We start from the raw sequence: 13,200 nt of genomic DNA on the forward strand, positions 1-13,200 counted from the left end.
CTTCCAATATCTAACCTATTAGCCTGTACTCCACCCCCTTCCCTTCCTCCCTCCTCTCCAGAGCCTGCCAGTTTTTAACTCCTACCTTGATGAAGGAAGCAGGCCCAAAATGTTGGTTACCCTTTACTCCCTATAGGTGCTGTGTGATCTGCTAAGTTTCTCCAGCACTTTTATGTATTGCATGGGATCCAAGGAGGCCTTGCTTTGAGGATATGGTACTGGCTTGCCAGGAGAAGCAAGAGAGCAGATGTAGATGGCTTGTGTTTTGCATGGAGGTCAGTGGGTAGTGGTGTTCCATGGGAATCTGTTCTGGGTCCTGCCCGTCTTGTGATTTTTAGAGAAGTGGAAAGGTGGATTAGTAGGTTTGTAAATGACCAGAAAGTGGATTGTGTTGTGGATAATCCGGAGGGTCACCAGGGGTTACTGATGGATATCGGTAGGATGCAGAGCTGGGCTAAGAAGTGGCAGATGGAGCTGAACCCAGAAAAGTGTGAACTGGTTCGTTTTGGCAAGTCAAATTTGAAAGCAGGATACAGTTTTAATGGGAGAACTCTGAGCATTGAGGAGGAATTGAGGGAAGTTGTGCTCCATGCCCAGAGGACACTCAAGCTGTTGCATGGTTGGTAATGTTGTTAAGAAGGCCTATGTTGAGCAGGCTTTCATTAACCGTGGGATTGAGTTCAAGAGCCGTGAGGTAATGTTGCAGCTACAAAAGTCCTTGGTTGATCCCCACTTGGAATATAATGTTTGGTTGTGGTCACCTCACTACAAGCAGGAAGTGGATGCTGCAGAGGGAGTGCAGATAAGTTTTAAGGTGTAGCTTGATTTGGAGAGCATACCTTATGAGGATAGGTTGAGTGAATTTGAGTCTTTGTTCATGGAGTGACAGAGGATGAGGGATGGCTTAATAGAGGTGTACAAGATAATGAGAGGCATTGCTTGATCCCAGGGCTGAATTGGCTGACACCAGGGGACATTGTTTTAAGGTGCTTGGGATGTAAGAGGTAAGTTTTTCATACAGAGTGGTGGCTGTCGGGAACAATGGCTGAGGCAGGTACAATAGGATCTTTTAAGAAGTTATTAAATAGATATATATTTGACTTGCTGAACTTCTCTAGCATAGTAATTTTGCTTCAACCACAGTGTCTGCAGACTTCTATGTTTTACACTTGTGGCTTCTATTAACTTTAATTGACCATCTCTCCTAAAGAAGGACTGTAAACACTGCTGGTTCACAGGGGAATAATGTTTCCCCATTACCTACCCCGGTGTACCACTTTTATCACCTTTCCTTATCGGATTCCAGCACTGGAAGCCTTTGTCTCTACTTATCACTCTGCATCCTACACACCTCATCTTCCAACTGATTTCTCTTCACTCTCTCTCCATTTGTTTGGCATCCTGCCAATCAACTCCCCCCACACCTCACCTTTCTAAACCCCAGTAAGTACAGACCCACAGCCATCAAACCTTCTCATTCCTGGGGTCATTCTCATAAACCTCCTCTGGACCCTTGCCAACACCATCACGGCCTTCCTTAGATATGGGGCCCAAAACTGCAAATGATACTCCAAATGTAGTCTGATCAATGCCTTTTAAAGCGTCAGCATTCCATCCTTGGTTTTATATCATGACCCTCTTGAAATAAATGCTAACATTTCATTTTCGTTCTTTACTATCGACTCAATGTGCTTTAGGTAATTCTACACTAGGACACCCAAGACCCTTTGGACCTCCGATTTCTGTATTTTTCCCCATTTTCGTTCTTTACTATCGACTCAATGTGCTTTAGGTAATTCTACACTAGGACACCCAAGACCCTTTGGACCTCCGATTTCTGTATTTTTCCCCATTTTAAAAATTGTCTACTTTATCCTTTCTACCAAAGTGCCTGACCATACACTTCCCTGTGACGTATTCCATTTGCCACTTCTTTGCCCAACCTCCCTACCAGTCCGAGTCCCTCCAAAGTAGAAGTTAAACATGGAAATCTGCAGACACCGGGATTGATGTAAAAACAAAAAGCTGGAAAAACTCAGGAAGTCAAGCAGTGTCCTTTATAGAGCAAAGGTTAAAATACATAACCGACGTTTCGGGCTTGAGCCCTTCATCAAGGTATTGGAAAATACCTTGGAAGATTCAGTAGGCACCTGAAGAAAAGAGTAGGGAGAGAAGGTGTGGTTGCAAAGGCAGGAGGTGATGGGTGAAGAAGGGAGGGAGGGGACAGCAGTGATCAAGGGGAGGAGGGATGGCTGGAGGGGAAGGGAGGGAGGGCTGGAGGGGAAGGGAGGGAGGAGAACTGGGAAGGGAAGGTGGAGGGGGAAGAGGGGAGTGCATTTGCAGAAACTGGAAAAGTCGATTTTAATGCCATCTGGCTGGAGAGTGGCCAGATGGAAAATCAGGTGTTGTTCCTCCAATTTGCAGATGGGAGAGTATATAAGGCCATGGACAGACATGTGAATATGGGAATGCAACCCAGAATTGAAGTGATTGGCTACTGGGAGTTCTCTGTTATTGTTGAGGATGGAACAAATGCTCAGTGAAGCGATCTCCCAATTTACGCATATGTAGAGAAAGACACAAAGGGAGAATGGGGAGTGGGCCAGCAGAAACTGGAGAGGTTGATGTTAACACTATCCAGTTGGAGGGCACCCAGATGGAATATTAAGGGTTTCTCCTCCAATTTATGTGGCCTTGGTTTGACAGTACATGAGACCATGGACATACAGGTCAGCATAGGGGTGGGGCACAGAATTGAAATGGTTGGTCATTGAGAGATCTCTGTCATTGATACGGAAAGAGAGCGAAGGTGTTCTCCCAGTTCTAGATCCAGTCTCTCCGATGTAGAGAAGGCCACAAGAAATTCAAGTTACATTGAGAGCCACTTAACAGGCAACTATTCAAATTGGAATACTGTGTTCAGTTCTGGTCACCTCATTACAGGAAGGATGTGGGTGCGAATGAAAGAGTGTAGAAGTGATTGATAAGGATGTTGCCTGGATTGAAGAGCATGCCTTATGAGGATAGGTTGAGTGAACGGTGTTTTCACCTTGGAGCGGTGGAGGATGAGGTGTCCTGATGGAGGTGGACAAGCTGATGAGAGGCATTGATCACAAGGATGCCAGAGGCTTTTCCCCCAGGGCTGAAATGGTAAACAACAAGGGGCATAGTTTTAAGGTGTTGGGAATAAGCACAGCGAGGATAGAGAATGGTGGCCGCATGAGAGGTGCTGCCAGTAATGGTGGTGGAGTCAGAGACAATAGGATATTTTAAGAGACCATTAGATAGGTACGTGCAAAGACAGAGTGGGTTGCAGCAGGGAAATTCTAGACAGTTTTAAGATCAACAATTTGAAATGAAAAGGCAATGAAGCAACATTTGGATTTTGAAACTAATTTAACAGTGAAAGATCTGACTCATTTACAGATCAGTAAACAAAATAAAATCATCCCAAAAATCTTAGTTGTGATGTCCATAGTTCTAAGAACGTATCATAAGGATCTGTTTTGGAACTGAAATAAGCAGAAACTTCTTCACCCAAAGGGAATTCTATAATCAAGAGAGCTGTGGTGGCCTAGTTGCTAATTATTTACATTAGTGATTGATATATTTTTTTGGATATTATGGGGTTTCTGATGAGCAAAATAAAAAAGTCCATCTGCTGGATGTGTCCCCCAGTCTCTCCTACAATTTAAAGTGGTCCATGGGGCTCATATGTCCAAAGTCAAATGATCTCGTTTTCATGTAGATTTATCTCCTCATTGTGATAAAAGCAACAATGGAGATGAGTCTGGACATGAGAAATATTGAATTGAAGTATTTCAAACTTTCTCTGCACTTTTTAAGTTAATTTTAAACCAAATCCCTTATCTGCATTGTTTGGTATTGTTGGTATTATTGTTAACAATAACGGCATCTGAGCTGCATGCATTAGCTCTTATTTCTCTTAAGGAGAGGCTTGCGGTTTTCCTCAGATGGAGGGACGTTATCCCGCCTAATCATGGTCAATGGCTACGTGACGTCATGTTTAAATTTAGAGAAGATTGGAGGCTCAATTTCTGATTTGAATGTAAATTTTCAAACACTGTGGGGACCCTTTTTGAATTACCTTTATAACCTTTGATTTGTTATGAAGGCAGAAGTGTCGATTAATTAGGTAATTTATCACACTGATAAGAATTCGGTCTTTTTTTTGGTCAAACAGCTTCTTTCTTGGTCATGGGTTTAGATGTTCTTTTTTTAAATAATATCCATACAATGTAGCATTTCGAATGCTGAAAGGATTGGACAGAGTCAATATGAATAAGATGTTTCCCTTGGCAGGTGAATCCAGGGCAAAAGGGCACAGTCTTAGAATTAGAAGGTACCCATTTAAAACACAGATGAGGAGAAAATTCTTAAGCCAGAGGGTCATGGATTTGTGGAACTTGTTGCCATATACAGCTGTGGAGGCCGGATCATTGGGGAGTTTAAGCGGAGATTGATAGGTATCTAATTAGTCAGGGTATCAAGGAATATGGGGAAAAGGACAGAAATTGGTACTTGAAGTGGATTTATGGAGCATACTCGATGGGCCAAATGGTCTACTTCTGTTTCCTTATCTTGTGATCTTGTGTGATAATTGATGGCAGATTACATAAACCAAATACTCAAAGAATATAAATATCATTGCAGTAAAAGACATGACATTATTTTATGCAACCATTTCTGATTTTATTTTCATTATATTGACATGGTCGTTAGTTGAATCTAATTTTAATGCCAGATTAATCAAATAATACAGAGCTAACTTGTGAGCAGTTCATTAACAACACTGCTCGCAGAAGATAAATTGACATTTAAAAAATATTAATCTTGTTGAATGCAAAACTTTCAAATCACTGAAGGGGTTACAGAAGAATGCAAATAACCTGTAGTTCAAGCCTGAACTAAATCTCTTCAGTATACATTTTGTTGGAAAATTTTGAACTTAGCAAGTATTCATATCCTTGATTTCTTATTTTATACAGGATTATCATAATCAGTAGAGCCAAAAAGACCACGATTCCACCGAAGGTCACACCAAGTATTGTGTCCAAGGGAATCTGAGGTTCTGTGGAATGCATGAAACAAGGTCATCTTTATTAAGAGGGTTAAATTGTTGAAATATTCACCTTAAAATGTTGTCATTTCTCAGAGAGTTAGACCTAAAAGTTCATCTTCATGTTTAGGTACCAAATGATTTTCCACACAAAGCTTTGTCAGTGGCTAATGCTTGCTTCAGATTGCTCGGTAGACACTGGTCGCATTCAAGGAAACTGTAACACATTCAAGCAGAAGTAGGCCATTTAGCCCATCATGTGATGATCTATTTACCCACTCAGCCCCACTGCCTGGCCTCCCCCCCCCCATTACCTTTGATGCCCTGGATAATCAAGAAGTCATGAATCTCTGCCATAAATATACCTAATACCCACAAATGCCCGTGGTAACAAATTCCACAGATTAACCAGCCTCTGGCTAAAGAAATTTCTCCACATCTCTTTTCTAAACATGGAAATCTGCAGACACCGGGATTGATGTAAAAACAAAAAGCTGGAAAAACTCAGGAAGTCAAGCAGTGTCCTTTATAGAGCAAAGGACACTGTGTGGAAGATGCCCTTCAATCCTGAAGTTGTGCCCTCTTGTCCTAGACTCTCCCACCATGGAAACAACCTTTCTACATCTACTCTGTCCATGCCTCTTAACATTTGAAATGTTTCAATGAGATCCTCCTCATTCTCCCAAATTCCAATGTGCAAGTCAAATGTTCTTCACATTATCATTCCCAGAATTATCCCTGTGATCCTCCTCTGAGTGCTCTCTAACATCAGCACATCGCTTCTTAAATGTGGAGCCCAAAACTGCTCACAATACTCCAAGTGAGGTCTCTCCAGTGCCTTACGAAGCCTCAACAACACATCCCTAATCTTATATTTTATTCTTCAAACTGAAGGATTTCTGTAAAAAGTGCTGTTTTGCTATGAAGTTAGTGTTCTCTAGCACAGAAACAGGCCCACACCCCAGCATGTCCACACTGAACAATGAGCCAGTTTGCTTTTATCCCACTTGCATGCATTAGGCCGATAATCCCGATTGCAGATGTTCCCATCCAAATAGGTTCTTTTTAAAAGGAAGCTAACCCTCCACCACTTTGTCTGGCAGCTCGTTCCATGTGCCTGCCACCCTCTGAATGAAGATCTGTCCCCTCACATGCCTTCAAATCCCAACTCCTTCAACATATAGTTATGCCCGCTTGTCTTAAATTCTCCTACTCTAGGAAACAGACTGTTATTATTCAACAATCACTGGCCCTCATAATGAATCTCAATACGATCCCTTCTCAACCTTCAATGCTTTCAGAAAAACTGGCCCAATGTTTCCAGTCTCTCACGATAACTCAACTTTCCTGATCTTGGCAACAGCCTTGTAAACCATTCCTGTACCCTTTAAAACTTTATAATATCCTTCCTGTAGCTAGGTGACCAAAACTGCACACAATATTCCAAATGTGGCCTCACTTTATTGTCAGATTACACAAACAAAAAAAGTTATGTTGTGTATTGTTCAGTAATAGTATTACCAGCAGAAGTTATTTTTGTTAAAATGTACTCAGCCATACACTGCTTTACATCTCTGACAGGATAACAGGATAATGGAAACAATATTTACACCAAGTATGAACCAAACTTCTAACCCAAATTTCTGATCTCCCACCCCCAAGAGGTTGATCTCTTCCTGCAGTAACCTCCAGTCCTCCAGGTCTCTTCCTAATCTCTAGGCTTCAGTCACTGAACATCAAATAGCCTTCCACTGTGAAGGCCACAGATGACCTGGCAGGGTGTTTCCCTTCATGCCCACAAGATCAGTGGCTCTGGTGACCTTTGTGTGCGCTTAGTTCCAATCACCACCTTCATATTATAACCAACAATAGCACTCTCAGACTCACAGTGAAACACGACCACCACTTTACATGCCCCCCCAAAGTTTTAAGAACATAAGAAATAGGAGCAAGAGTAGGCCAACTGGCCCATCGAGCCTGCTCTGCCATTCACTGAGATCATGGCTGATCTGACGATAGGCTCATCTCCACTTGTCTGCCTTATCCCCATATTCCTTAATACCCCAACTTTTTAAAAATCTATCCAACCTTGTCTTAAATATATTACCTGCAGTAGCCACCATTGTTTCAATGGGCAGTGAATTCCATTGATTTACCACCTTCTGGGAGAAGCAGTTCCTCCTCATCTCTGTCCTAAATCTACTCCCCTGGATTTTGAGGTTCTGTCCCTTCATTCTGGTCTCCCCCAGCAAAAGGAACATCTTACCCACCTCTATCATATCTATGCCTTTCATAATTTTATATGATCCCCTCTCCTTCTTCTAAATTCAAGTGAGAGCTACCCCACCTCCCTAACCGTCTCCTGCCTGTCCTCAATATTGCTTGATGTACTTGGACATTTAATTCTCAATCCTCTCCACCCTGCAACCACATTTCTGAAATGGCCACTAAATCATACCCCTTTATCCTGATTTTGTGTCATGCGTGTAAATTCAAAGGAGCTGCCACATGGCACCAGTAACTCAACTGGAATCCAGACCACTGATTCTACGTGTATGGAAGTTTGCACAATCTCTCTCCTGGTGATTGTTTGGGGTTTGCCCTCTCCCCTCGACCCCACATCACAAAGATATGCAGATTGTCTACTGGTCACTCTACATGCAGGAGAAGGGTCGAGTCTGTGCTGGGTTGATGGGAATGTGTGGTGAAGACCATGGGGTTTGCGTAAGATTCCTGAGAATGAGTCCTTGCTGATCAAAGGATTGAATGGGTGACTACCATGCTGGATGATTCATTTGTCCAACTGCTGGCTTCCAAGGTCCACAGTCAGTAAGATTAAGCAATTGTGAAACTGCTCAAGTTTAGTGAACAAAAACCAAACAAATAAGAATAATATGCTGGAAATCTGAGCATTAAAAGAGGAAATGATGGAAGTACCTACACAATGCTAGATATAATCAGCAAGTCCAACAGATTCCTGTCCATGCATGGCCCAGATCTACCTCCTACCCAAGATACACAAACCCAATTATCCAGGTAGATCTATTGTTTCCACATGCCTCTTCCCCACTGAACCAATATCATCTAAGCTCAACTCCATTTCCCACCCCCCCCCCACCCTGGTCCAGTCCCCCCCTACCTACACCAGCATTATCTCACATGGCCTCTATATCTTCAATAACTTCCAATTCCCTGAACTTGACCACCTCATTTTCACTATGAATGTCCAATCTCTCTCCTCCATCCCCATACAGAAGGTCTCAAATCCCTTCATTTCTTTCTTAACAAGAGGCAAAACCAGTCCACCTCACCACCACCCTCCACCGCCTGGCAGAACTTGTTCTTGCCTTTAATAACTACTCTGACTCATTCCACTTTTTCCAAGCTATGCCTGCCTTTTTGTTGGAAATCCATGCACCGCCTAAACAGGCAAGGCTCCTCAATGCTTCCTCTGCCAACATTGACTATATTGGTGCTGACTAATGCACCTGTGATGAGCTCATCAACTTTATTCACTTTGTTGCTAACTTTCACCGCGACCTCAAATTCACGTGGCCCATCTCGAGCAACACTTCTTTTTCTTGATCCCTCTGTCTCCTTCTTAGGAAACAAACTTTCTACAAACATTTTCGACAAACCTACCAACTCCCATAACTACCTTGATTACATTTCTTCACATTCAGTCCCCCGGAAGGATTCTATTTCTTTCTCTCAATTCCTCTGTATCTGTCGTATCTGCTTCCAAGACATGTCTTCCAGTTCAGACCATCTGAGACATCCTTCTTCAAAATAAACATAGTGTCCCCTCTACCAGCATCAAGTCAGCCTTACCCACTTCTCCCATACATGTGCCCTGGCCCTCTTTGCCCCTTGACATAACAACAAGATTCCATGTCCTCACCAACCACCCTACCAGCTTTCCAACATATTATCATCTTCAATTTCAGTCACCTACAACATGATCCCATCCCATCTCCTCCCCTCTCCGCCTTCCATAGGGCCCACTTCCTCTGTGACTCGCTCGTCACTCATCCCTTCCCACTAATTGCCCCCCTGGCACCTTCCCCTGCGACTGCAAAAAGTGCCACATTTGCACCCACACCTCTTCCCTCACCATCATTCAGAGCTCCAAAAGTCCTTCCAAGTGAAGCAACACTTGTGAATCAGCTGGACTCATCTACTGCATCCGGTGCTCCATTTGTAGCCTTCTCTACATCAAAGAGATTGGACACAGACTGGGAGATCGCTTCACTGTGCACCTTCGCTCTGTCCACATCAATGACAAGGATCTCCCAGAGGCCAACCCTTTCAATTCCATGCTTAGCTCCCACGGTGACATATCTGTCCACAGTCTCATGCACTGCCACCCGTAAATTAGAGAAGCAACGCCTAATACTCCATGTGGGCACTCTCCAACTGGATGGTATTAACATTGACTTCTAAGGTTTAGACCTACACCACCCCCTCCCCCCCACCCCACCCATCTCTTCCTCTCCCCTATCCCCATTTCTCCTTTCCTCTAGCTTGGTCTATGTCTCCCCATTGTCTCCTTTCTTCCAGCTCTGCATTCACAGAGCCATGCCATCCCCAATCAATTCTCACCTTTCCCCATCTGTCCTCCTATCTACGTCCAATGATCGCCTTTTGTCTGTTGGCTTGGGCTCCTCCCCCAGCCCTTTCTTCCTTTTGGCTCAGGTGCCTGGCTGATGTTCCCTCATACCATGAAGAACGGCTCAGGCACAAAATATTAATGACTTTCTTTACCACCTATAGATGCTGAGTTCCTCCAACATTTTTGTGTTTTTACCATTAATTTCAGTTGACTGATCATTCACTAATGAGTATCCTGGAGTGATTTCCTTCAATGAATATTACTTAATCTGTTGTATAAGTCTTATTGCTGCAAGACCATGAGAAGGCCTGCAGATACTCAGCTAAAGGCCATTGCCCAGAAACTGGATTTCACCATTGTTAGTGCAGTCCAAACAACAATGCATATAGTGCTTGTGTCAAAACAGATCTTCCCAAATGTAACAGAGTTAAAAACGTGTTTTAATAATATCTCTTTTCAATTCTGTATTTGTAAATTTTATCTCAATGAGTTACTTGTACTTACTGTCAGTTTAATAATACTTCTGATGGGAATGAGTTTGGCGATGCACATCTCTTGTGCACCTCCTCAGCTCCTCCCTTCCTATCTCTCACACTGCTTGTTACCTTGCTAAGGGAGAAAAAAAAGAAAGAAATCCCAGAAGGCCACGGTTGTGTTATTTTGTCTTCTAAAGGGAACAAATAAATGCTGGAATACAACACCGGAGCCGTCTCTTTTTCAGTGCCCTATGCGAACCCACTACACTCATGCCACCACTTGGATCAGTGTAACAGGTTCACAGTGTGAGAGACAGGAAGGGAGGGGCTTAGGAGGGGCTCAAGAGGTGTATGCCACCAAACTCATTCCCACTGGAAACATTATTAAAACTACATTGAGATAAATTCACAAATACAGAATTGAAAATAGAGATGATTAAAACGTGTTTTTAAACTTGGTTAGGCAAGAAGTTACAAAATTGGCAAATAAAAACCTGTGCAATGGTGAAACACAAAGACTGCAATTGCTGGAACCTTGAGAAAACAATGAGCTGCCGAAGGAAATCGCCGAGGCAGGCAGCACCCGTGGGTAGAAATGGTCAGTCAACGTTTCAGATTGGGATCCATTATTTATTCACTTTAGCCTCGAAGGAAGTGTTCCAACACCAAATATTGATTGATCATTGTTTGCTCAAGTGTACAAGGTCGTTTGCTCTGATTTCAAATAAACAACAAACTGATATAATGCAGAGATTATCAGTGGTTGGTTTGGAATGGTGTGGCAGCTGAGGTCACCCTGCACATGTTCTCAACCATGAGAGAAGTTTCAACTAGAGTGGAAGGCTGGAGGTCACATATCCCCATGTCCCATCTTTAATGATGTCAGTCTTTTAAACCTGAGCCTACGTAGACATTGGTCCTCAAAAAGGTTGAGGTAGCATCTTGTGGTCCACAAATGTGCACAGTATTTTGTTTGCATGCATTGCTGTGACTCCTACCTGGAGGTATTTGGATTGCCTGTGCTGCACTGTCAAACGTTTTCCCTTCTTATGAGGTGCCAGTGGTACAATTGTTGTGAAATCCATCCAACATTTTACTTACCAGTTACATTCAGTCACAAACACTATTTTGTCTAAAAACCTCAGGAGGTACCTAAGTAGTCTGCACTCAGTCATCAGGTAACTTTGTGAAGCATTGGGATATTTGCATAAGGGTTCCCGAAGTTATGCCCCAAGAAAGAGACTACACATTTCCTGAGCCTATTTCCATGTCATACAATACACGCCTGATACTGGTACAAATTTGGATACATCCATCTGGATAGTGATTGGAAGGACCAATTTGGTTGAGGTTGGAATGCTGAGCTTGAGGTGAAATTGCTAAGGCTTTGGTGAGGAAACTGAATGGTGGAAAGGTAAGAAAAGGAAGATCGGGGATGCAGTACTGCTGGAGCTCACCGGAGCTCCACTCCAGGACCTAAGGTGGCAGCTTTGGCACCTCATGGGGCGGTCCCGGCACCTCCTTGTCACTGTTTTTGGCAAGATCCGGCACCCAAAACAATTAACCCTGCACCCTGGAGGAAGATCTCTTCCTTTCTTCTGTAGTCTTGGATTCTGTGTAGTTCTTTTAACTTGTGGGTTGCCTCTGTTTGGTGGTGCGTGAGGTCATGGATAGGCAAGTCAGTGAGGAAATGGTGTAGAAGTGGTCGGCCACTGGGCGATCCTTGCTGTTGCAGCAGAGAGCACGAAAGTGCTTAACAAAACAACCTCCTAGTCTGTGTCCGTTCACTCTGACTCAGAGAAGGCCACAACAGGTGCACCAGATTCAGTAGATGGCCCCTGGAGATTCACAAATGAAGCCTTGCTTCATTTGCAAGGACTGTCTGAGGCCTGGAATGTGCTGATGGAGGAGGTGTAGCGCAAGTGCAGCACTTCTTGTGGTCCCAGGGGTAGGTACATGGGGGCGATTCACAGGAAGGGTGTTATACCGGATGAAGGGCCAGGCCCAAAATGTTGGTTACCTTTTGCTTCCTATGGATGCTGTGTGGCCTGCTGAACTTCTCCGGCATGTTTGTGTATTGCTAATTTAATTCCCAGTCTAAATGTAGTAATTGTATCTGACTCCACCACAATGTCATCCAGCTGTATCCCCTCACATTCCCTTTAAAACCCCTTCTCTTCAGCTTAGATGTTACACAAGAAAATCTGCAGATGCCGGGGTTGAGTGCGATACATGAATATGCTGGAAAAACTCTGCAGGTCACGCAGCGCTCACGGAAAGTAAAAGGCCATTAAGGATTCGAGCCAGAGCTCTTCCTTGATTGCCTTTTTATTTCCTCTGAATGCTGCACGACCTGCTCAGGCCCAAACAGTCCTTGCCAGTGAAGCAACACTGAAATCAGCAGGTCGTCATCCGATGCTCTCCATCGGAGGGGATGGACGCAGACTGGGAGATTATTTCATGGAACAACTTTGTTCTGTTCTCTGCAACAGCAAGGACTTCCCAGTGGCCAACCTCTCCAATTCCACACTAACATGTCTGCCCATGTCCTCATACGTTGCCATACAGAGGCTACCCACAAATTGGGGGAGCAACACAGAATTGCTCGGTACTTTCCAACCAGGCACCATTAACATCAACTTCTCCAATTTCCGTTAACCAAAACCACCCCCCTCCCAGCCCCTAATGAGTCTCATCTCTTACTTTCTCTCCCTCTCACACACCCTCGTGTCCTCCAAATCCCCACCCACCCCTTCCTTCTCCAGAGAGCTATCCTCTCCCAATCGCAGCTCTTTTGTCTTCTACCCTCCCACCCATATGAGCCCCTGACCACTTACCTGTTAGCCTGTGCTCCTCCCTAAGCCTCTTCCTCCTTCTCCCTCCTTTTTAGAAAGAAATACCCTGTTATTTTCTCATACCTTGACGAAGGGCTCTGGCTCAAACTGTCGGTCACCCTTTACTTCCTTGTGGATGCTGCGTGGCCTGCTGAATGTCTCCAGTACGTTTGTGTATTGTACTCAGCTCCAGCATCA

At 43.8% G+C, this 13,200-nt stretch overlaps 1 protein-coding gene across 2 annotated transcripts in view; it reads right to left on the reverse strand.

Moving 5' to 3' along the window:
* Window positions 1–4,702: 4,702 nt before the first annotated feature.
* The window catches only part of dct (dopachrome tautomerase), a 33,745-nt gene continuing 25,247 nt past the window's right edge, over window positions 4,703–13,200 (reverse strand). The window contains exon 8 of one of the 2 annotated variants that reach the window (XM_069890342.1): window positions 4,703–5,092. In XM_069890342.1, the coding sequence (XP_069746443.1) occupies window positions 4,929–5,092 (164 nt within the window). In that variant the 3' untranslated portion in view covers window positions 4,703–4,928. Of the gene's footprint in view, window positions 5,093–5,116; window positions 5,298–13,200 lie in introns of those variants that run through there. The other variant, XM_069890343.1, reaches the window with a different exon arrangement.

Source organism: Narcine bancroftii, chromosome 7 (assembly GCF_036971445.1).
Source record: "Narcine bancroftii isolate sNarBan1 chromosome 7, sNarBan1.hap1, whole genome shotgun sequence".
NCBI lineage: Eukaryota > Metazoa > Chordata > Chondrichthyes > Torpediniformes > Narcinidae > Narcine > Narcine bancroftii.